General features: G+C 54.1%; 8 protein-coding genes across 8 annotated transcripts; 5 read left to right on the plus strand and 3 right to left on the minus strand.

Moving 5' to 3' along the window:
• Positions 1-394: 394 nt before the first annotated feature.
• Positions 395-3,689, plus strand: MONBRDRAFT_24514 (uncharacterized protein; the record flags this gene model as incomplete). The annotated part of the gene is made up of 10 exons (XM_001744788.1): positions 395-453; positions 791-1,144; positions 1,406-1,661; positions 1,862-1,902; positions 2,084-2,171; positions 2,266-2,691; positions 2,800-2,942; positions 3,069-3,136; positions 3,223-3,354; positions 3,487-3,689. The coding sequence occupies 10 exons, from the start codon at positions 395-397 to the stop codon at positions 3,687-3,689; spliced, it is 1,770 nt and encodes a 589-aa protein (XP_001744840.1).
• Positions 3,690-5,847: 2,158 nt separating this feature from the next.
• Positions 5,848-7,059, minus strand: MONBRDRAFT_24515 (uncharacterized protein; the record flags this gene model as incomplete). The annotated part of the gene is made up of 6 exons (XM_001744959.1): positions 5,848-5,956; positions 6,051-6,130; positions 6,290-6,406; positions 6,511-6,595; positions 6,717-6,817; positions 6,874-7,059. 6 exons carry the CDS (start codon positions 7,057-7,059, stop codon positions 5,848-5,850), a joined length of 678 nt encoding a protein of 225 aa, XP_001745011.1.
• Positions 7,060-8,066: 1,007 nt separating this feature from the next.
• Positions 8,067-9,510, plus strand: MONBRDRAFT_31986 (uncharacterized protein; the record flags this gene model as incomplete). Its single annotated transcript, XM_001744789.1, has 2 exons — positions 8,067-8,248; positions 8,383-9,510. 2 exons carry the CDS (start codon positions 8,067-8,069, stop codon positions 9,362-9,364), a joined length of 1,164 nt encoding a protein of 387 aa, XP_001744841.1. The 3' UTR covers positions 9,365-9,510.
• A 567-nt stretch (positions 9,511-10,077) lies between these two features.
• MONBRDRAFT_24517 (uncharacterized protein) lies at positions 10,078-10,962 on the plus strand (the record flags this gene model as incomplete). Its single annotated transcript, XM_001744790.1, has 1 exon — positions 10,078-10,962. The coding sequence occupies one exon, from the start codon at positions 10,078-10,080 to the stop codon at positions 10,960-10,962; it is 885 nt and encodes a 294-aa protein (XP_001744842.1).
• Positions 10,963-11,619: 657 nt separating this feature from the next.
• MONBRDRAFT_7338 (uncharacterized protein) lies at positions 11,620-12,516 on the plus strand (the record flags this gene model as incomplete). Its single annotated transcript, XM_001744791.1, has 1 exon — positions 11,620-12,516. One exon carries the CDS (start codon positions 11,620-11,622, stop codon positions 12,514-12,516), a length of 897 nt encoding a protein of 298 aa, XP_001744843.1.
• Positions 12,517-12,950: 434 nt separating this feature from the next.
• Positions 12,951-15,280, minus strand: MONBRDRAFT_16291 (uncharacterized protein; the record flags this gene model as incomplete). Its single annotated transcript, XM_001744960.1, has 9 exons — positions 12,951-13,208; positions 13,340-13,453; positions 13,548-13,664; positions 13,742-13,834; positions 13,928-14,072; positions 14,428-14,543; positions 14,648-14,754; positions 15,005-15,092; positions 15,191-15,280. The coding sequence occupies 9 exons, from the start codon at positions 15,278-15,280 to the stop codon at positions 12,951-12,953; spliced, it is 1,128 nt and encodes a 375-aa protein (XP_001745012.1).
• Positions 15,281-17,236: 1,956 nt separating this feature from the next.
• Positions 17,237-19,449, plus strand: MONBRDRAFT_24520 (uncharacterized protein; the record flags this gene model as incomplete). Its single annotated transcript, XM_001744792.1, has 5 exons — positions 17,237-17,342; positions 17,419-18,066; positions 18,250-18,306; positions 18,408-18,658; positions 18,766-19,449. 5 exons carry the CDS (start codon positions 17,237-17,239, stop codon positions 19,447-19,449), a joined length of 1,746 nt encoding a protein of 581 aa, XP_001744844.1.
• A 419-nt stretch (positions 19,450-19,868) lies between these two features.
• On the minus strand, positions 19,869-22,921 carry MONBRDRAFT_31987 (uncharacterized protein; the record flags this gene model as incomplete). The annotated part of the gene is made up of 15 exons (XM_001744961.1): positions 22,768-22,921; positions 22,573-22,666; positions 22,404-22,471; positions 22,112-22,305; positions 21,904-21,985; positions 21,696-21,806; positions 21,379-21,597; positions 21,260-21,349; positions 21,129-21,182; positions 20,919-21,008; positions 20,756-20,848; positions 20,597-20,621; positions 20,309-20,490; positions 20,024-20,225; positions 19,869-19,975 (listed from the first exon to the last, which is right to left on the minus strand). The coding sequence occupies exons 1-15, from the start codon at positions 22,870-22,872 to the stop codon at positions 19,869-19,871; spliced, it is 1,716 nt and encodes a 571-aa protein (XP_001745013.1). The 5' UTR covers positions 22,873-22,921.
• Between the last annotated feature and the right edge of the window lie 216 nt (positions 22,922-23,137).

Here is a 23,137-nt window from a genome sequence, read left to right on the forward strand (position 1 = left end):
TCTCTCTCTCTCTCTCTCTCTCTCTCTTTCTAAATCTCTAAATCTCTCTAAATCTCTCTAAATCTCTAAATCTCTCTCTCTCTAAATCTCTCTCTCTCTCTCTCTCTCTCTCTCTAAATCTCTCTCTCTAAATCTCTCTCTCTAAATCTCTCTCTCTCTAAATCTCTCTCTCTCTCTCTCTCTAAATCTCTCTCTCTCTCTCTCTCTCTCTAAATCTCTCTCTCTCTAAATCTCTCTCTCTCTCTCTCTCTCTAAATCTCTCTCTCTCTAAATCTCTCTAAATCTCTCTCTCTCTCTCTCTCTCTCTCTCTCTCCATCCATCTCTCTTGAAAACATGTAAATCTCTCTCTTTCTCTCTAAATCTCTCTGCATCTCTCTGAATCTCTTTCTCGAAATGGAAATCTCACTCTCTCTCTTTCTCCTGTCTCTCTTTCTTCTGTGTCTCTCTGAATTGTCAGATTTTTGTCGCATTTGGCGGCGTTTACATGTTTCTGTTTATGTTGGGGCGACCACTCGACATGATCGCGTCAGGGTGCGATCATGATGTGCAGCGGTGCGGTGGGAAGGTTCCTGCTCTGCGACTGCTGGCGGTGCTGCTGCTGCTGATGTTGAGCCAGTCGACTTTAAGCGTCGCATCTGCTTCGTGCAGTAGCAATACGTTTCTTCACGACGTTGGCCTCACACACGACAATCAATGGTACGGGACCCGCGTTTTTACCGCTGCTTGGCCACATCTTCTGAGCACAAACGCTACACGGGGCCTTGACTCTGTGTGGATGGGAATGCATAGGTATGACACGGTACAAGCAAGCACCTCCGAGGCCTGCTGCCAGCGCTGCAGCGCTGACGCCCGCTGCAGCGCTTGGACCTGGCACACAAGCTCGTTGAACTGCTCGCTCACCGCCCATGTCAACCGAGCTCCCGTTGCGGGTACCATATCCGCCTACCGCAACGGCGCAGCCTGCACGCCCGTGCCGCCAATCCCTGCCCCATCCCCCAATGTCTCCCTTCCCAACATTGTTCTCATCCTGACCGATGACCAGGATGTACTGCTTGGTGGCTGGACCCCCATGCACAAGGCTCAACGCCTCTTGGCTGAACAAGGCACCACCGTCACCGACTGGATGGTCCACACGCCTGTTTGGTTCGTGTGACATTGCCTCTTGCTTTACACGCCAAACACTGATGGGCGCTCTTCTCAAGCATGCACGCTGTGGATCGCATCCGATTCGGACTGCACAGCTGCCCCAGCCGAACCGAGCTCTTAACAGGCCGTTACTTTCACAACGTTCGTTTCCATCAACCACCGAAATTCCCTGGGGCGCACTGATCCTGAGCTTGCTCGTCTGCTTTCGATTCTGAGCTTGCTTACCTTGCGATTCGATAACCGCATGTTTGGTCATAGGTCAAAGTTCCCGACATGTCAGTCCTGCGTCTTGCCCATTAACCTGCTCCCGGCTACCCCGACCTTGTCACGGCTTGTCAACTTTCTGATACCCACCACCTCACAAACGCTGCATCCTTTTGCGGCGCTGGGCTCTGGCAACCGTCTAGAAATGACCCAAGCTGTATGCATGCCAACACGGCAAGCAGTGGACCGTTCAACAGCTGGTTGTTTGCGCCTCACCTACGCAACCAAGGCTACCATGTTGGCATATTTGGTGCGCCCACAGCACGTGTAATGCAGCGCACCTCACTTGCCGAGTAAATCACACCCACAGACACACTCTCACCGCATTGCATTCTTGCACCAGGCAAATACTTGAACAGTGATGTACCAGATTGCCCGCCGCCAGGGGTGGAACAATGGTTCGCCAACGATGGTGGTGACTATGTCGACCCCACTTTCTCAACCAACCAGGGTGCGATCACATTCAACAATGGAACTTATGCCAACTACAGGTATGCCCTTTTTCTCGTGTCAAAGACCCTCGTGTCCGTCCTCTCCACACACACACACACACACACACACACACACACACACACACACACATGTCCAAGCTCATAGCATGTGATTGGCAGCGAGCGCGTCTCTGTGTAGTCAGGTAGCCCTCTCCTTACCCGATATGCTGTGCTGGTGTAGCACTAGTGTGATTGGCAATGTGTCCCTGCAGTGGATCGAGAGCAAGGCCCGCGCCAATCAGCCGTTCATGGCCTACATTGCTCCCAAGGTTGAGCCACTTTCAGTTTGACACCAGTCAACCATCATATTCATGTTTACCTTGGCTCACCCCGGTCACCATGGCGTAACTCGTAAATTGTCAGGCGCCCCACATTCAAGATGGTCCCGGCTGGCCCAAACCCATTCCAGCACCGTGGTACGCCAATGCTTTTGCTCAAGTCTCGGCACCAAGACCGCCAAACTTCAACGTCTCCGCCCCCGACCACCACTGGCTTGTGGCTTCACAAGCGCCCATGACCGCCGAAGAGGTGAGCGATACAAAATCTACGACATTTGCCTCGTCGCTGTACTCGGCGCAATCCATCGGCCGTCTCAGTGGGCTGGTGTGCGTGCAACAGGAGGTGAACATGGACGAATTGTATCGCGATCGATGGCGCTCCTTATTGTCGGTGGATGATCTTGTGGAGTCTCTCGTGAACACTCTGGCCGCCACCAATCAACTCGATCGCACATACATTCTGTATACTTCGGACCACGGGTATCGTTTCGGACAATTTCGTATGCCCATGGTTCGTTCGCCACCAAGCGTGCTCGTTGCACTATGGCTATACGTGTAGCTGTTGCTGCAGTGCCATTCTGTAACACCTCATTTCAGCCTGCTTTGCTCATTGGGACAGGGCAAATGGGGATTGTATGAAAATGACGTGCGCATTCCGTTTGTGGCGCGTGGACCTGGCATCCCAGCCAACGCCTCCCGCGCCTTCCTATCCTCTAACGTGGATGTCATGCCGACTATCCTTGGCCTGGCTGGCGTGCCCACGTATGAGCTTTCTTGTATTTTCAGGAAGAATTCACCAAGCGTGTCACCAACAATGGAATGTCGTGTCCAGCTCACGGCACCGAGATTCTCACTCCCGCTGCTGGGCCATACTGTCTTGTTTTGCAGACCGGCCAGCATGGATGGGCGTTCGGTGGTAGACATGCTCGTCACCAACCGCACCGCCGCCTTGAATGGTACTTTATTTGGTGAGGCTTGTGAGCGAAGGCAGGTCGCACCGGATTCCCAGTCGCAGCCTCGCTGACCAGAGTGTAAACAATAGGCTCTGGTGCACCCGCGCCACGAGAGCAACAACTCATTGAATACAATGGACTTGGTACGGTCGTGCGCTACAACCACACGGTGGATGCCTACAACAACACCTTTCGAGGGTTGCGGGTTCGCAACGACACAGGTACGGGTGGGCACGCAAAAAAGGAGGAGAGGCAGTTGCTCACGCAAAACTCGCTGCAGCCTTATCTTTTGTCATGATCTCACAATGTGCTTTCAACCTCGTTCCGTTCCACTGAATTTGGTGGTGGGCCAGTCGATCTCATCTACGCTGAGTTTACCGACCTTACGGTCGACTACAATTTTACCGGCACCCCAGAGTTTGTAGAGGTGTATGATCTGCGCCAGGACCCGTACCAATTACATAATATTGCGTCCAGCTTTCCGCTGGCACAGCTTCAAGAGCTGCATGACGTGCTTGCTCGACTGTTTACGTGTCAGGGCTCGAGCTGCAACTAGCTCCCGCTACAAATTGTGTCTGCGGCGCTCACCCACATCCCACCGCTGAGCATGCATACGCGCATCTCACGCACCACATAGTCTCATCTCCCCCAATCGTGGTATCAACACCGTAAACGCCACCTCTGATCCAGCCAATCAGGTAACGGGTGGGAGATATAGTGGGGTCATCTGACCTCCGGATTTACCTTTATCTTCTCCGTTGTCTTCTCCATCGAATACCTGAGTTGCCGTGCTTTTCCAAGCAAGTATATACATAGAATACATGATATATCTCCGACTTCGAAGAACCGTGAAACTTGATCCCCTTCATGAGATGCGGGGGGATGATGTCCGTGCGAAAGCTGGAAGTGACACCTGTTGACTTCCGCGGGTGTGCTGCACTTTTGCGTTTGACATGGCCAAGGCGCTGGGAGGAGATTTGATGGACGCAGACGAAGCTGGATGTGTGTAAAAGCAGTGAGTGTGTGGCTCACAGACGCATCAAGTATCAACTGCATGTATCTCTGCATACGGCCATTGTGGCGTTTGATTTGCCAGATTGGCACAACACGAACCACCCAAGGCTGATCGCCATCCAATTATTTAACACCCCACATGCAGCAGTTGCTCAGTTGCACCGAAGCAAGTCGTTGTCAATACTGCTGGACAAAGACGGGCAGGAAGGCACCGGTGATGTTGCGTCGGGAAATAAGGCCTACGATAATTCATTAACATGTAAAATTACAGTTTTTTATTTCCCGTGACAAAGTTTTAAAAAACAAACGTTGGCTGTCAGCATAGAAGCCTCGCGCTGTTCCATATGGAAAACACCGTCCAAGTACTCACTGGCCTGGCATTGCGACCCAACAGTTATCGTCACATACCCGGACAGAGTGTGGAGACGCGGGTGTTCGTTCTTCGCTTCCTTGGCCAAATTTGATCTGGCTCGATGGGCAAGATAGCTTAGGGGAGTACGAATGGAGGGCGCGTTGGCGAGCATCAAAAACCCTCGTATCCCCAACGCCGGGCACAATAGCATCAACGCTCAACTCCGACAGCTGGTGCAACTGTGCACAAGGGGGAAAATCCGCCAAATCAGGACTGCCCACAAAGGGCTTCAAGGGTCGAGATGAGCAGGGCACTTCGATGCTAGCAGCTCTAGCCCACGAAGAGGGTGCTGGAGTGGTATCTCTTGCCGGCTGTGTTGGTACAAGGGCTCCGGTTCGTAAAGCTTTACCTCCGCTCGACGTGGTGCTTCCAGTTCGGGACCGCAAAAGCACAGGGCTGAGGTGCAAGTTTGAAGCCTCGCACGATTGCTACACGGCACAGCAATTCGATGAGACAAACGCACGGCGACCATTTGGTTGTATGTGAAGGCTCATGGCAAACATAGCAAACACAGCAAGTAGCCAAGGGGCGCTTTGAGACATACATGACTGCTAGCCATTGGGGCTATTTGCGAAGTGTTGGCACGAGTCATCAGAGCCGCCAACGATGAGAAACCACGAGCTTGAGCCAACTCCTGAGGCGTCACCCTGTGCCCAAGAGGCAAAGACAAAGAGGATGAAAGGCGCCATAAGATTACCTGGCTCATAGAATGATTGTCATGCACCACGGCAGGATAACAGATTTGCCGCTGACACCAACGAAGCAGGAGAGCAACGCACCCAAAGTTGGAGAGATGCCTGAGGCTAGCTCGCAACTGCTGGGACCCTCGGACAGCCAAGCAGGCCCTAAAGGGGACACCAAGCCGACATGAGCCAGACGCCCACCTGTCGCAAAGTTGTGATGAAGTTTGTGCCATCAAACCTAAATGCAGCTTCATTGCCCTCGCGAGCCATGAAATGAAGTGGCGTCTCTGCTTCGTGCGTCAGCTTGAAAACTGTACACTTTGGTGCTGAGATTGTGAAGTTGGATAGTAACAGAAGCGCATAAGTAAAAGACCAGCGAGGCAAGCGTGGGTGAACAGCACGCGTTCCACGCCCAGAAGGAAGGTCCTATACATACAAGAGAGCAGCACCTCAATGCTAGTCGCGGCGTTTGATAAAGCTGCCCAATGGAGCGCGGTTCGACCTACAGCACATGGGGACGCCAACGATCAGCCACAGAGGCTAGTGGCAAGCTCACATAGCTCCACACCCCTACACTTTCCCAGTCAGCGAGCTTTAGAACCTTCTCAGTCCGCAGCATTGATCTGGTTGGCCCGTTTGCCAACAAGCAGCTTGAGATACTCGTGGGCATTTGCTCTAAATGCCGGAAGCACCCGCGATTTGGCAGTGAGGGGACTATGGAAAAGTTGAGGCCACGGCCGACATGATGCCTGCAATTCTAGCTGATTGAGTGGAAACGAAGAACAAGGCACACAAAGAGCGTACACACCGTGCAGCCAGCATGGTTGCAGTTTCGAGACGGTCGTTCTGTGCATTGATATCTGCTTTGCGCTCCAATAGTGCATTCACCTGCAGCACCGAAAGTCATCAAGTGACACATCGGCAAACACTGTCGTAAGCCACAGCAGAAGAACGAAGGGACGGGCGAAACTCGCAAAGGAAAAAAAAAAAAAAAAAAAAAAAAAAAGACGCCCGCAGATACTTTTGTCCCCACCCTGACGAGCGAACCATGGAGGTAGAGGCGGTGCGAATGGCCAGCATCAACGGAGTGTCCCCATTCGCATCTTTGTGGTCAAGAAAAGCTTCCGCATGCTTTGTCAGAGAGGTTGCAATGCTTGCCGATAACTACAGGGCGTGAGGTGCCGTGAAAAGGCCGTGAGGAAGTGCCATGTAGACATGGCGTGCATACGGTCTTGGAATAGTTTGCAGGGTCTCCAGGTGGGACATACGCCCGCTTGCAGGGCCGCAAGATGTAGCACATTGCGATTCTGATTGTTGACGATGCTCGGATCGGCATGTGCGCGTACCAACAACCTGCCATTCATACCAAAGTACCGCAACTTGGCTTTGAGAGGGGGTGGGGCTCAAGTTGATGCGCATAGTGTGCAAGCACGACAAAATGCAGTTGAAGGCAAACCAAGGGGAACCGACGTACTGAACAGCTGCATCACAGCGGGCCTGCACAGCCATCATTAGAATGGTGTCTCCATAGATATCCTGGCGATTGAGCCAGCTAGAGTCGGGCTTGATTCGCCTCTGCGAGCCGAAGCACGCCAGCGATAGAATGATTGAGGATGAGAATTTGAACGAACCGGCTGGATTTTATTATCCATGCTGACCATGGTACGGGAGGCTGGGAGATGGAGAGGAGCTGGGGTACCTGCCTTGCCGTGCTTGGTGCCATGATGATAGTTGGGCAAGAGGGGGGCCAACAGACGTTCGAGGCGGTCTGTTCTGAAAGCTTGAAAGTCTCGAGAAAGCTGCCAGTGGTCAGCCATGGTCCCATCGAGGAGCCACAGCCCGAAAACTAAATATTGATGCTATCCCAGGCGCCCGGGCAACTCCTCTTTCAACTGGCGGCAGTAATTCTGTGGACGTGAAGCGCCTGGACGTTGGCAGGCAGTGGCTACACTTGCGAGAACAATGATTAATCAACGTTTGGTGTTGAGCACCAACCGAAGAGACGGGGTTGTTGGTGTCGCGTTGGGCAAGGCGTCTCTGCCAAGCTTCTCTCAAAAGGGAACGAAGACCAAGGGTTTGCATGCGGCAAGCATGGTCTGCGCCAGCTCGTGCCGGACGTCCGAGAGGCACTATCGTTGTGAGACCTAGTTCAGAGAGCGTCGGTACCACAGTCAGCCAATTGGGTTGAAAGCGGAATGGCGCGGGTGGTGCCAGTGATGCGTGAGTGTGTGCCAGTGATGTGTGTGTGTCTGTGGTGTGTGAGCGCGTAAACCCTCAGCTCGGGCAGGGCTGAGCAGGGCGCAGCAAGATGCAGCGCACAATTGCGATTGATATGTTGAGTCGGAGGCGACTACGTAGAAACTATGCACTGCAGGAAGGCGCAAGCCCAAGGAGCGACGGCACAATCCGCCAACCCTTTTATGACAGCGCGGCGTACGTCGCTGGCGCTCACCCAAGGAATGACATTGTGTCTTGATTGTACTGGCCCTCGAGTCCTCATTTCTCCGTCGAGGAGCACCAATCAACAGACTGCTCAGCCACTCGAGGGTTCCGTCAAGCAAGAGCAAGAGCAAAATCTGCTTTCTCTCCTCGCCCCATCCATCAACCACCCCTCAGTTCCCCCACCCGGCAGATCATCGCCGCCATCACAACCCCCTCCCCCTCCCCCCGATCTCCCTCATTCGACATCAGCAACCAATCAAAGGATGCACACAAGCAAATTCGAGGACAAATCTGACAATGCAAAGCTCGTATTTTACATTGGAGGGGGCGAGCTAAATTGATCTCTTCTTGCCAACCAAAAGCACTGTCCTGTGTGTCGATCATGGATGACGTTACACACACACTCTCTCTCTCTCTCTCTCTCTCATCTCTCTCTCTCTCTCTCTCTCTCTGTCTGTCTGTCTGTCTGTCTCTCTCTCTCTCTCTCTCTCTCTCTCTCTCTCTCTTCATACAAGTATTATTTTTTTCCTTCATCTCTCTCTCTCTCTCGAGCCCCTCGCCTTGGTGAATGCCCAAAGGCCCTGTGTGTGTGTGTGTGTTTTTGGTTTTTTTTTTGGGAGGGGGCGCCGGGGAAGGGGGCAGGGGCTTGGGCTTGGGCCGGGGGTTTTGTTTCCTTGTTGAGGTTTGCTCGCTGGTAGGAAAATGATTGTGGGGGGCGTCGCTGTGCAGCGCATTGCTCTTGCGCTGCTGCTGATCGTTCTGCCTGCACTGCATGCTGTTGGACCTGTGCCCGGCGGTCGAAAAGGTCGACTCGTCTACCACTTTCACCTCCACAAATGTGGCGGCACATCGTTTTGCTGGGATGCAGCGCGAAACCGAGAGCGCGTGCCTCCAGACTACCGTAACAAAAACTGCAACCTTCCTGGTGACGAACCGGGCCGCCGCTTTGGTGCGGCCGGCGAATACAACGAGAAGTACACTTGCGACACCCGCCTACGTGACATGCGTACCTACACCTACTTCCAGTCGGAGACCGTGTTGAATCAAGAAATGCTAAAGTGTTCGGATCGTATGCTTCTTGGTCTTCAGCTCCGCGACCCTCTCAAGCGCATCTACTCGCACATCCGCTTCGAACAAAAGGAATATCTCGAGAGGCAGGAGCGTCTTCAAAAGCAACGCCAAGCAGACCCAAAGCGCGCGGCCTCGGCCCTAGAATCTGGCCCTGACTACCTCACCACTGCCCGCGCCGATAGCTACGTGTCCAACATCAACAGGGACACGCGCTACGGATCGGCCGTGGTGGACAACTATGCCATTCGCTCTCTCTTGGGCTCAAAGGTCTTCCTACTTCCGCTGGGCAACATCACCCGAGACCATCTCGAAGCAGCCAAGCGCGTGCTGGATCAGATGGTCGTCTTCATTCTGGAGCGTCCCGAGTGGCAGGCCGAGATGCGCACTTGTTACTACGGTTGGAAGGACACAGAGAGTGCCAATATGCGAAACAGCCGTGGCAAGTCAACCCGCTTTGCTGAGGAGAGCATTGATGAAGAGTGGCGTGAACAGCTCAAAAAACTTAATGCCCTGGATAGTGAGCTGTATGCCTACGCAAATAAGCTCGCTCTGCAGCAGTATCTAGCTTGCCATCGCCATCTCAAGGGCGACGCCTCCCCAGAAAGTTGAAGGGGCTGGTTCAAAGGCCTCGGTCTGATATCGAACAAGCAAGCCCCAGGGGACGCTTTGGTTGTTCGAGAGCCACCGAGGGAAACCATTCCCCTTAATTTTTGATTCGAATGGCAGCCTGCACTCGTTAGAGTCGAGCAGAGTTGTTTTGAACTTGTAAAGGTATTTATGACCGTGGTCGTTGTTTTGAGGCCCTCCGTTTCCGGGTCCCTGGCACAAGGCTCGTGGTGGTGAGCAGTCCAGCCACGCGCCCAATTGCCAACCGTAGCCTTTCTTCAAGTCCGTCACCATAATATCCGATGTACACTGAATTGAGGTGGCAGACTCTCTCCCCTAGAGAGACAGAGCACAAGCCACCATGAAGTTGCCGAGAAACTCGAGTTCCCATCCCCTCTTCCTCACAATAAAATTAAACTACATGTGGTATTGTTCTGAAGCTCAACCCTTTGACGAGGCCGCCAAAATTTTCCATCTCCTTCATCGAAATATTCGGTGATCCATCCATTTTTATTTTTTATTTTTATGCGGCTTGAATCGAAAAGGGACATCATCACGTGGCTCTCCTCCCATCTGCAGCACCACACTCAGACGGTCGACTCTGGCCTGCCAACCCTAAACCTGACCCTAGCCCAGTTCACTTTTGACCCTCAACACAGTTGGCCAAGTTCATTTCTGTCTCTTAACAGTCGTGGAACCCCACTTGGATGTTCGCCATGACGAGTGTTTCGCGTCTGGCGGGCCTGCTGCTGATGCTGGTCGGTACCGTCACAGCTCTTCATAAACCCTTTGCTCGCAACAACCGCACCATCTACCATTTTCACATCCACAAGTGCGGCGGCACCTCTTTTTGCCGCGACGCCGTTGCCAACAACGAGACGGTCCCTGCCGATTATCGGCACACCAACTGCAACTGGCGTGGTGATGAACCTGCTAGCTTACGCCCGCTCGGTGGCAAGTACAACGAAAACTTTGATTGCGATGGTCGGTTGGCTGCCATGGGAAACGTGACATACTTTCAGACCGAGAACGTCTTCAACCAGCGCATGCTGGAATGCCCCGACCGCCTCCTCATTGGTATACAAATGCGCCACCCCATTAAGCGCATCATTTCGCACATTAGCTTTGAGATTCGAGTGCACTCTACCACTGCCGCGAAAGCACGGGCAGAGACGTTCAGCCCCCGACCAAGCAGCGATACCCGCTACGGCTCAGCCACCGTCAACAACTACTACATTCGCAGTCTCCTCGGGTCGGCCGTGTACGGGGCCCCCTTGGGCAAAATCACGCGTGCACATCTCGAGGCTGCCAAGCGGGTCCTGGATCAGTTTGTCATCTTCATTCTCGAGCACGCCGAGTGGCGCGAAGAGATGCTTGCTTGCTACTATGGTTGGCATGCGAAGGCCGTAGCTGACGGTGGGGGAACCCACATGCTCAACAGCCATGGCAAATCGAGTGCGTGGGCCGAGGAGAACATTGACGACGAATGGCGAGCCAAATTGGAAGAGCTGAATGCGCTCGACCTTGAGCTGTTTCGCTACGCCGGCGGGTTGTCTGCACAACAGCTGGGGGCTTGTCGTGATGCGAAGAACGCCAGGTGATATTGTAGCAGCTGCGCATGGAACCAGGACCAGGACCAGGAGTGTTGGATGCGACTTGTGACTCTGTCTCTGCAAACCTTCCTGTCTTCTTCCTTTGGAATGTTGTGACCCAGAAGCAGGGCGAAGCCTCCCCATTCTCCTCTCAAGATCATGGGAAGGTGCTGTTATTTTCGAGTGTAATTGATTCACGCATACAGATGCTACAATGAGCCAGCAGTTGATGATCGTCTCAGGAGAAGCGCTGTCTCGAGCTCGCGCATAAAGCCGCACTGCGACAGACATGCTTGGCATGCTTTCCCCCGCCCCTAGATGCGCGACGGGCAGCGCCGTGTAGCTCGTTTCGACGCCAGCAGCCATTTTGGTGAGGCGATGTGAGGTTTGTAGACAGAGAGAGAGAGAGAGAGAGAGAGCGAGAAGAAAGAAGGGTAACAAGAATACTTATTCATGTTAGAGAGTAAAACATTTACTTTGGAGATGTATAACCCTATTGGTCAGGTTGACTTTGCTTGCTTGCTTGCACCACCATCCCCAACGTCCAACGTCCAACGTCCAGACTGAAGGCTCTGTCTCCAAGTAACATACCCCCTCTCGTCAAGCGCCATTGAGGGCCAAAAGGGAGTGATCACCACCTCGTTCATTTTAGCTTGAATATTCAACATGGCGCAAGGTGTTCCGCGTCCGGCGGGCCTGCTGCTGATGCTGGCCGTGACGGCCGGTGTCGTCACAGCTCTCCCGAAGCCCTTTGATCGCAACAACCGCACCATCTACCATTTTCACATCCACAAGTGCGGCGGCACCTCGTTTTGCGCCGACGCCGTTGCCAACAACGAGACAGTCCCCGACGGTTTCCCGCGAAGCAACTGTAATGGCCAAGGTGATAACCCGCAAGGTTCACACGCGATCGGTGGCAAGTACAACGAAAACTTTGATTGCGATGGTCGGTTGGCTGCCATGGGAAACGTGACATACTTTCAGACCGAGAACGTCTTCAACCAGCGCATGCTGGAATGCCCCGACCGCCTCCTCATTGGTATGCAAATGCGCCACCCCATCAGGCGCATCATTTCTCACATCAGCTATGAGACTCGCCTGCGCTCGGACAACACTGCGAAGGCACGGGCAGAGACGTTCAGCCCCCGACCAAACAGCGATACCCGCTACGGCTCAGCCACCGTCAACAACTACTACATTCGCAGTCTCCTCGGGTCGGTCGTGTACGAGGCCCCCTTGGGCACAATCACGCGTGCACATCTCGAGGCTGCCAAGCGGGTCCTGGATCAGTTTGTCATCTTCATTCTCGAGCACGCCGAGTGGCATGAAGAGATGCTCGCTTGCTACTATGATTGGGATGAAAGAGCCCAGCAGGCTGAGGGAACCCACCTGCGCGATAGTCATGGTAGCTCAAGTGCATGGGCCGAGGAGAACCTCGACGACGAATGGCGAGCCAAATTGGAAGAGCTGAATGCGCTCGACCTTGAGCTGTTTCGCTATGCCGTTGGTTTGTCTGCAGAACAGCTGGGGGCTTGTCGCGATGCACAGAATGCCAGATCATAGCATTGTAGCAGCTGCGCATAAGATCAGGACCGGGAGGGTTCGATTCTCTGCGCGCTGGATACGCCTGCATGTTCTTCCAATGCAATCACGTCAAGCAAGCGTTTTTTATTCCTCCCTCTCGTACCGCCAATTGTCTCTTTTGAAAGAGTGGGAGAGTGAGAGAGCGCGCGCGCGCAGGCGTGCGTGTGTGTGTGTGTGTGCGTGTGTGTTTTAATCGAGAATCAGCGAATTATGCTTTATTATATGAGCGACATGATGTTGTGACTGCTGACCGACTGGTTGTTGGCAAGGAATCAATTCAAACAACATGTGGGCTTTCAACTTGTTGGCATGAATGTCGGGTGAAGCACAAAGATGCACCATGCCGGTAAAAAGCGTCGGGAGCAGTGCTTTTAAATGCATTGAATGGCCACAGCTTCCGGCGCGACTCACGCTTATTCAGCCACGGCCTTTTTCTTCAAAAACGGATCGTGGGGGCGAAAGGCTTCACGGAAGGCTTTTGTTGCGGCAGTTTCGCCCTCTTTGTCCAGTGAGCACGCCTTCCAGTCAATCTTATCTGGGCAGTTGAGAACCTGTGCATGCGCCAGAATCTCCCGTCCGTACTGCAGCGGAAAGCGACCGCTGATGCCATGAATCAGCAGCTGGCCCGAGGGCAGCTCGAGCATAAAGTAGGGCGTCGTTTCCTCAAACAACTGCAGTTTGGTGCAAATCGGAAGGGAAAAAAAATGTGAAAAAAAAAACAAAAACAAAGAAAGAATAAGACTGAGGAGGGAAGGGGCAAGCTCGGGGTCAACGCATCCCCAAATCAGACATTGAGACCCACCTCGTTCAAATCCGTGCCGGCAGGCTGCGTGTCCAGCTGGAGTTGGTATCGGCTTGCTAAGCTCCGTGCTGCTAGCTCAATGGAGTCACTCAGACCACGAGGCACTGGTACGGCCTATCATTTCATGTCGTTTTGCGCCCAGTCAAAGTATGACACTGGCGGAAGCCCAGCCCGTCAGAGGGGTTGCGGATCGATTTGAGCGACGTACCTGCAGTTGCATGTGATCGGAGCGGAAGTTACGCTCAAAGAAAACCACGTCCCGGTCAGTGGCTGCAAAAAACTTCCGGAGGGCCTTCTTGTACTCATTGACGCCCGTTGCAATGTCCTACAGAGCCCACACCAGGTCAGGTACTCTGGCGCGACCGCCGTTAAACAGGCCAAGGCTAGAAGTATAGCGCCTACGTCGTCGAGGTGCAAAGTGGATTGGCAATGCTTGACAGGTACGATCAAGACGTGGTCCTCGCACAACTGCCCCTTGGGCAGAGCCAGATATACCTGGATTACGCAGAATGAGGAGTCAAGTCAGTCATGCCCGACAGAACAGCCATTGCATTACAAGCGAAGCAACCGAGTTGCGCCACCACGCACATCCTTGCTCACGGATGCAACCAAGTGCTTTTCCACTTTCGGGCTGCCCAGGCAAAACCAGCAGTTTTCCTGCGTCACCGGTGCTAAGCCACGAGCAACACAACACAGGGTCAAAAAATGTTCAGCATGCTTCGATAAGGGAGTGCTTGGGGCAATCATGTCATGATGACATGGCCAGCATTGAACAAAGAAAAGAGTAGCTTTATGAAGCAGCCAGGTCAATGATAAAGTGCTTTGCAGGATACTTACGACGCTTTTTGCCCTTGGGCCCACCACGACCACCTATCATATAACCCACACCAGGCGGTGCAAGTCATATGTACGCTTGGCGCAAGAGATTTAAAAATGATTTTGCACAATGCAAGATGTCATGATCACCCACCATGCTGTCGTTTGCCACCAGCCCAGAAGAAGCCTGTTGGCTCCGCGCGATGCCGAGCTGAAGACCACCCAACGCACCACAACGCCATCAGCACTGCACTGTCAATGATGTAGGCCACCGGAAATGGAAAGAGGAGTTACCTGCAAAAGGCGAATCAGTGGTTCCCTGTGGCTGCTCGACAAGCTTGGCAACATCTTCCTCAGACCGAGGCACGATGCTACATGCATAAATCCACTGCGACGCGAACATTGACACACAACGGAGTTGGGCACGTGGTAGTGAGTAAAGCATGCAAACGCGTGTGCGAAGCAGGGAGAAGAAGGGAAAACGGAAAGCACCTTGGCCTTGACAGGGTTGCCCACGGGGGCCATGCCAAGGAAGCGAGTCACGTTGACTGGGGCCTCCTGGGCCCCATGGTTTCGATAAGGGCTGCGCTCGAAAAAGACTGTCACCGTCATTCCCATGCAGAAACACATACAAGCATGAGCCCCAATGCCCAAGCCCTGTTCCCGGCATCCACTTCTCAGAGCCAAAGGCCAATATTTGCACACATAAGGTAGGCAAAGAACAACGACAGAGAGAACAGGAGGGGGGAAAGAGCCAAAAAGGGCAGGCTCCTTTGGTATGTGATCAAGCAACTTTGAAACACTGAGCCATTTTTTCCCGCGACCAAGTTTCCCGCGACCAAGACTAACCAGCTCCACCTGCAAAGTGATAGCGCGGGCGAAGTGCCTTGGCAACGGCTTGTGAGCCAGGGCATTGGCGTAGCCAATTGAGATCGGGCTAAAAGAGATGCAATGAGGATAGGAGGCGCACAATAACAATGCGTTCAACCGAGAGGTCGGGGTATGCGGTAGAGAAGTCCGAGAGACTACACATACCACAGGGCCTTGGTTGTTGTGCGCAATGTCGTTGGGCCAGCGGGAGGTCAGGAGAATGTCGACTCCATGAAAACCAGGCTTGGCACTCATGTCCACCAGGCGTTTGACGTCACCCTACGTTTGACAAGTGGCTTTTATCAGTTCCCGAGAAGAGCAACAAGTATAGATGGATCCAGGGCAGCTTTTGGTCAGGAGGTGGGCTCAGACCTGGCAGTATAGGAAAGGATGCTGTCGCTCTTTGTGATGATAGGCCATCTTCTCAAACACACCACTCAGCGAAGCCACTTTAAGTCCACCAGCAATGGTCGTGATGGAGCTATCGCCTGTGCATAGAAGGACAAAAATTAAAAAAAAAAAAAAATTAAAATAAAATAACAGGTCACATTATTGGAGGCTCCGAGGCGAATGGGCTGCTGGGGCCGTAATGGGAGCAGGTGAAGACGCAGCCTATCCTTGAGCGACCATACCGAGATAGGTAACATTGGGACACAAATCACCGCCATGTTCTTTGCCCTGTATAGAGGACGCAGTGGATCAGGGTGTGTGAGTGCTTGGATCAGGGACCAACTCGAGATTGCATTTTGAAGTTCAGAGCACATGGTTGAACTTGGGGCGTGGGATCCAGATATTTCAGAATCACGCAAGAGCGCTGCAAGAGCTGATCAAATACAACCTTAAAGCGGGGCGCTTGTGCTTCCGTGATGGGTCCCAGGATATAGGTTGGCACAGGAACTGCGCGCGCAACGGCCACGACTATGAGGTTCGGGATCAGATGCTACACCTGAGCAAACATAAAAAGCGGGCCACGAACAAGTAGTCACGCCAGAAACACAACGCTGCCAGGTCTCATCGGCCGAGCCATCTGCGGCAAAGAAGCTTCCAGTGCAAAACATGGCCTGGCCGGTGGGGTTATGCAAAGAGTTGGGACGGGTCAGTTCGTTCGAGTCAGATTGCAAATGACAATTGTCTGCGATGCTGGGCTAGTAGCGTACGTCGAAAGCGCCTGATTTTTTCGTGACGGCATTGACTTTCTTCAACAGCGTCTCAATCTTCCCGTCCACATCGCCAACGGCAAGGCTGTGCCGGTTGTGGGCCAGGCAGGGTCGTGCATCAGCAATGGTGGTGAGGCCTGAGAGAACCATTGATTAGGCGAGTGCAACAACAAGCCATGCCAGCCCTTACATGCGAAGAGGCGACATGGTGCTGCTGGTAAGCTTGCCCTCAGCAAGCCTCTGGTTCTCGTCGTATCCACCAGCGCCAATCTCAGCTCCAATCCTGAAGCCAACATAGCCGATCCAGATGCGTGAGCATGAGGCATGAGGTAGGAGGCAGGAGGCAGACCCATTCTCCCCTTCGCCTTGACTCGACCCAGTGCTCATGATCAGGCGTCCGCAGCCACCACCTGCTCCACGCACACACACACACACACACACCTGGTCAAAAAAAAAATGACAAGAAAGACTGTTGTTATCACACTTTGGCTCAACGATTTCGTCTGACATCAGATATTTATCTGACATTCTGAGCTCATCTGATATGATGACATTGTGTCCCTTATCTGTGGATTCGCTGCCTGCGTGAATGCAGAAAGGTGCGCTGGTGACGGGAGCGGGTCGACGGCGGGGGCGGGGAAGAAGGCATCAAGCGGCAGCCAACATCCATAGGAGAGAGGATGGGAGGGGGAAGAGGAACATGTTCATCTGGGCATGGTCATGGTTGAGATTTGCGTCCCAAATAAGAAAGCTCTCCCCCGCTGCATGTCCCAGCATGCCGTTGGAGTGCCGGGGTTGCACCGCAACCATCTCTCCACCAGCCAATGGCATGCATGCGTGATGTCTGTCTTGCTGCCAAATGCTAGATGCTCGATGGCACCCGATGCACTTGGTGAGGCGTTTAACATTGTCCGTCCTGCCTCAGCCGTCGCTCACCCTTGACCTCACCTCCCTCCCGTGTTTGGATGTCCTGAAACTGGGCCTCGGCAGACGCTGCCCCCCCAGCACAAATATCCTGCAGCCTGCCCATGGCCAAGAGGCTGGCGGCTCAGCCATGGCCTTGTGCATGCGCCTGTGTTTGAATTGCGCCCGGAGCGCTGACTCTCGCTGCGTCTCATTCGTGCTGATTGCGATTCTGGCAGTGCTGAGCAATGTCGGCTGTACGTGCTGCCTGCCTTGTTCGTTGAGGGTCTTGCAACGTCGTTCTTGCCGGTCTCACCCACGCTCGTGATATAGCTATGGCCAAGGCTACGACGGCCGAAACACCAGCTTTGATCACCGCGCCTTCCACCAACGCGACGTGGCAGTATGGACCAATTGGCAATGCGGAAAATGATCAAGCATCGACCAGCTCGGCCGACCCAAGCTCGGCCGACCCAGGCTCGCCCTCGGATTCCGAGGGCTTTGCCACAACCAACACAGCATCGCCCCCTTTGGATACAGCATCAATCACCTCTACCCCTGTTCACCTCACTTCGAGTATGGATTCCACCGGTGCGGGTGGCCCTCTACCACCCCAAGCCACCTCCGCAATCGTGACGGAAGGTACGAGCAGTGTGCAAGCAACAGCCGACGGCGACACCACCGACACAGCCTTTCTGGCGTCCACAGCGGGCGTCGTCACTGCCGGCTTTGCCTCCACTACAGCCAGGCCAAGCAATCGCCCGCAACGCGGCTTGATCTGGCTCTTTGCCGGCTTGGTGGTGCTCTTTGCTCTTGGCGCCCTGCTCCTCTGCTTTCTGGGTTGCTTGGCCTGCCTAAAAAAGCAACGCCAGCATCCTGTGGCCTCAAATGCATACACTAGTTCAACAGCCACCGCTCGAGCCAAAAGCCGAGCGGCTCACGGCCATACGCACATCTATGAAACTATCGATCCAGCCCAAGGTATGGCGAGCCCTCTTCTTTCGCGCCTGTTGGCTCGCCTTGCCACCAGCCTTTCTTTGTCCACAATTTTGTTCTGTGTACATTTGCCGAACATGCTCCTTCACTCCTTCCCCATCTACCGCCCATGCCACCAAGGTTCAGGCTGCGCAAAGCCTGCTGAACATCCACCTTTTGTCATCTCAGACCTAGACGCACCAGAGCTGGAATTTGAACCAAGCAGCGAAGCCTTCATGCTTCAAGGTGAGCGTGTCGTCATACTCCCTTACCGCTTTGCCCTCCCGCTGCATCTGCCATTCTTGCATGACCACTCACTCACCCGCTGTGCCGGTGTACGCTGCCAGGTCAACATGCCATCTATTCGACACCTCATCGCCGGCATGCTAGCCACGAGTTCATCCAACCACCCGTCGAATTGTACGGCATGGCTCAACCCTACCAAGCTCCCCTCGGAGGGTCGATGCAGACTTATGTTTCGTCAGATCATGGCAGCGTCTATGGATCCCTTGCGGGTAGCCCCGGCCACGCATCTCATTGGGAATCACATCAGCAAGGCGAACGCTCATCTCTTTACTCCGTCACTCCCTCCTTGACGGTATGACCCCACCTTTCTGACTTGATCTTGATCTTGATTCTGCCTCGTGATGGAAACCCTGCAAGTTGTGCTCAAGGGCTTTGTGAACATCGACTCGACATTCTTAGAATTCTTCGCTGAGCCTGAACAGTTGGCATCAACAGACGGGATACGTCCCAGGACCGGCACCAATCCCTCCTCAATCACACTTGACTCAGACTATTCAAACACCATTCCGCTACGCGGCAGAGCACGCCTATGCACCTCCACCTGTCGATGCTCAGGTTTTGCCGGCGCACCGACGGTATCCAGATGAAATGTACAACCCTCAAGATCAAGCCAACTACGCCCCAAGTCTTCATGTTCTTCCCCATGCCCACACCCCTGTCCGCTATCGTCGAGTGCAGCGCTATCCAGACAGCATGGCTCTGTACGATGCCCAGTCTGCCGCTCAGCCGGTGCAACCAAGCGACGAGTGGAACACGCCGTGGCATCAGGACACTGACTTGATGCATGAACCTGGGCCATGTGAAACAGTCAGCGAGCCCTTGCATGTGGCAGAGCCCTCATACCTGCCAGCTTTGCATATGGACAACATCTCTCAAGGGCACGATCAAGCGGATCCAGAGGGATCTCAGCTCTTAGCGCCCATGTATGTTGATTCCATCCCGGAGGAAGCTCGGGTGCTCAGCTTTGTCCCGCCGCCCCGAAAAGCGACAGAAAGGCTTGCTGCTCCACCAGAGGCATACCTGAAGCGTGTCCATCGAAATGACGGCCACACGTACTCGGTGGAAGAGCAATCCATTATTTAGTATGGGGGTCACAGCACGCGGTGACTACCCCGAGTAAAACGCCAGCCCCCCCTTTATGTTCTACGCGTTCCACTCGCCCTAGGAGCGATGGGCTCGAGCCCCAAAGGCGTGCGTCTCTGTGTTTGCATGTCAGGGTGCTTGTTTTTGTGGATGTAGCAGGTGTTATGGTCTTGCGCCTTGTGTGCCAAACCACACGGCCAACACGAGTTGGTTTTGTACATCACGAGTCCCAAACTTGTTCCTCTGCTGGCCTGTTGCCAGTTTCGCGACCAACTCCACAAGAAACGCAATTGTAAGCATAAATTCTGTTTTGCGCGAGCATGTGCCGCACAGATGCAACCAAAGAGCGTTCGAAGGGCCCACTTGGATGAAAACGGAGCCCTTCAGCATACAATAAAGTGTTGAAAGCCAGTTCCGTGTTATTGCTTGAGCATAGCACCGATATCACGAGGAGCCGGTTCACCCCGCCTCTTATCCTCCAGATCGTGTAGTGCATCCGATAGCTCTGCACGCAGGCACCGATGAGCTGAAGAAGCAAGAGTAGTGTGATGGAACGGCCAAGACTTGCACGTACCAGCAAACAAGGGTCGCTTGCCGGGCTCGTAGTCCCAGCACGTGCATAGAACGGCCCACATGTCCTTGGGACACGTGGTTGGGGGCCGCGAGGTGAGCCGTGCCCGGCCCCGCATGATCATGTCTCGTGCAGCCTCAGTTTTGAGGCGCGTAAACGGCGTGCGCCCATACATAAAAACCTCCCAGCAGGTCACGGCGTAACCCTAGCCAATGTTTGGGTGCAACGTGGTCGGTGAGAGTGGGTGACAAAGGAGCCAAAAGCCATGATGCGACGGCGCTTACATACCCAGACATCAGTGCGCTCACTGAAGACCTTGCGCAAGCCAGCCAGGGTTTCAGGTGCCATCCAGCGCACGCTCAATCGCATGACTTTGCGCAGCACAAAGCGGCCCTCTTCATCCTTTTGTTGGCTCTGACCAAAGTCGGCCAGCTTGATCAGGCAGTTGGGACCGCAGAGGACATTCCGTGCTGCATGGGCGGTTGAAAACATTGAGCAGCAATCAGAAGACGAGTCAGAAAAAGAGGTGAAAGGAAAGGGTCGCTTTGTAAGAGGCTCTGGGGATTGGACGCGTACCGGCAACATCCATGTGAACGAATCCCTACAACAGTGCGCCGCGGCCGTCAGAGAACATCGAGTCGGTGAAAAATTGCACAAAGAAGGCAAGCAGCCACCATTGGGGCCCCATTGCCCTGACTCCACAGCCCCCTGGGTGAGGTACAAGGCTTGACAGACCTTTTGATGGATGTAACTCAAAGCATCAGCCAGCTGTCGACACATGTAAATCATTTCTAAGCTAGTCAGCTGAAGCTTGCGTTCCAAGCATGACTGCGAAGACACGGATGATGAGCGAGGGTCCAGGAAGCACTTTGGCTGCAGCTACCCTTGTCTGGCTTACCTCGAGCAAGCTCTTGAGGTTACCGTAGGCCATGTACTCTAGAACCAACATCCACGGCTTTCGCTCCATACACACGCCAACCAACTCAACCTGGGGCTCACAAGGGGTGGCGTTGAACACGGGCAGAGTTGACAGTTGCAAGGTGAGATATCAAGAGTTGGGTGGGGGCCATAGCCGCCCTGACGATGCGACGACGGCCGATGTTCATACCACGTGGGGATGCTGAAGTGCTTGCATGACGACGGCCTCACGTGCAAACTCGAGCTGCGTGGGCCAGGAAAGCAGGAAAGAAATGATGAGCCTACGAGAGAGGGGTACAGTCACTCGAGGTTTGCGCCAACCTCATCTTCGTGCTTGTTGTCCACGCGGCAGATTTTGACGGCGACGGGATGAGGGCCTTTGGTGTCATCGGACAGCTCAGCCAGATAGACCTGAGATTCAACACCAACAACGCGCGAACCTTCAGAGATGAGGTGCAGCCCTCGTCGGGAGGAGCCAGTCGAAGGCACTGACTCACCATGCCGAATTGACCCGCACCCAAGCCTTGCTGATGCTTGAGCCGTCGGCGCTCAAGCTGCATAATTTCAAAAACTTCGCCCTCGGCCGGCTCCTCGGCCTCTTCCACGGCAGCGAAGGGATCGGCAATTTGGTCTGTGCCAATATCACCGCCCAAAACGGCCTGTCGTGGAGCACATCAAGTCACGTTGCCAGCTCATGACATGAAGCAACGCAGCTGCAAGGATGGGGATCGCTCGAGTGCCTGCCTCTAGGACGTACCACCACCACCTCCTTTGCCAAGACGAGGCTACAGGTGTAATAGTGTGCAACGACAATCTCGTAAATGGGATCTTGATAGACCAGGACCAGGACTGTATCGGCAGCCGACTCCTGCGCACGGGACAGGGTTGAGAGTGGAGAACGGCAGCGTCTGCACTTGTGCTGGCTGAGCACTCGGCACCCAAGGGCAAGACGGGCTGGAGCTTACGGTAAGGTTAACAATGTTGCAGTAGACAGTATGTTCCAAAGAGCACGTCGTGATGGCGTGGCCCATTTCCACATCCACGGAGCTAGATACATACACGAGCATGGCAATGCCGAGTGGGTTCCATGAGTCACGCGCAAGTGGGTGTTGTAACACACAAAGCCGAGGGAGGCAGTGGTTGGGCGCATGTGGAAACAAGAAGCAAACGCACCGGATGCTATCAGCTGTCAGCTCCAAATAGACGGGGGTGGCCGTCTGCTCACTGGCAAAGATGGCGCGGAGAACAGCCACCAGCATCTCCTGATCGTTTTCAGAGTCGAGAGTGGGAATGTGAGTAAGGCCGCCACTGCCGAGGTAGTGAACCTCGTAAGATCGGCGGGCCGGCTCCTCGAGATCGGAACCGTCCTATAGTAGGGGCCATGTGGCAGTCCGGGCACAAGTTGCGCGTGAGGGTCAGCACATGGCGTACGCCAAGAATGTGGCGCTGGGCGTGCAGTTCGTACGCGCTGGGATTGGGCAATCTTCAAGAGTTCCCCGCCGAGTTCATTGTCGTAAGCTTCAACGAGGATATCTGGCCACGGCAGATGTCAGGCCCCGCAGGAGGAAGGAGTGAGTCAAGCGGGAGAGGGCTGAGCAACCCAAGCCCAAGGCTGTGAGCAGGAGGCAACCAACCGGGTAAGACGGCGCGCACAACATAAAGGAGCTCGGTCCGCTCGGGCGGATCGAGACAAATCTCCTTGAGTTTGTCCACAAAGGCATGCATGTCCTACGAGCATGTGGCCCCGAAAAAGACCAGGGCGAGAAGGGATGGACGTGAGCGATTAACGCGAAGCAAGTCTGGGGCAACCGGCACTTGCAAAAGGGGACCTGGTTGGTCATAAAGTCTTTCAAGACTTGGTTAAAGGTGCGGGCGACCTTGACGTCCAAAAGACGGGTGAAGGCCTCCTTGAAGGCAGCATAGCCTTCACTCATGGCTGTGGTGCTGTTTGATCACGCTGGAGGGGTGCGACGCGTTCATCCAAAGGAAGGAGAGTTCGAGTGAGACCATGAGGAGATCACCAGCGATCCCAGGCCCCAACCAAGTCAGTCCGTGAAGGTCATTGGGGCCGCGGCCATGAACCACAAAAAAAAACCCCCTGGCTGGCGAGCTGGCGGAAGCACCGGCGATCTTACCTTGTTGGCCACAACCTCCAGGCCGTGTCCTATGGTAAAATCTGGCCACGCCACCAAGGCAAAT

This window comes from Monosiga brevicollis, genomic scaffold (assembly GCF_000002865.3).
Source record: "Monosiga brevicollis MX1 MONBRscaffold_7 genomic scaffold, whole genome shotgun sequence".
In the NCBI taxonomy this organism is placed as follows: Eukaryota; class Choanoflagellata; order Craspedida; family Salpingoecidae; genus Monosiga; species Monosiga brevicollis.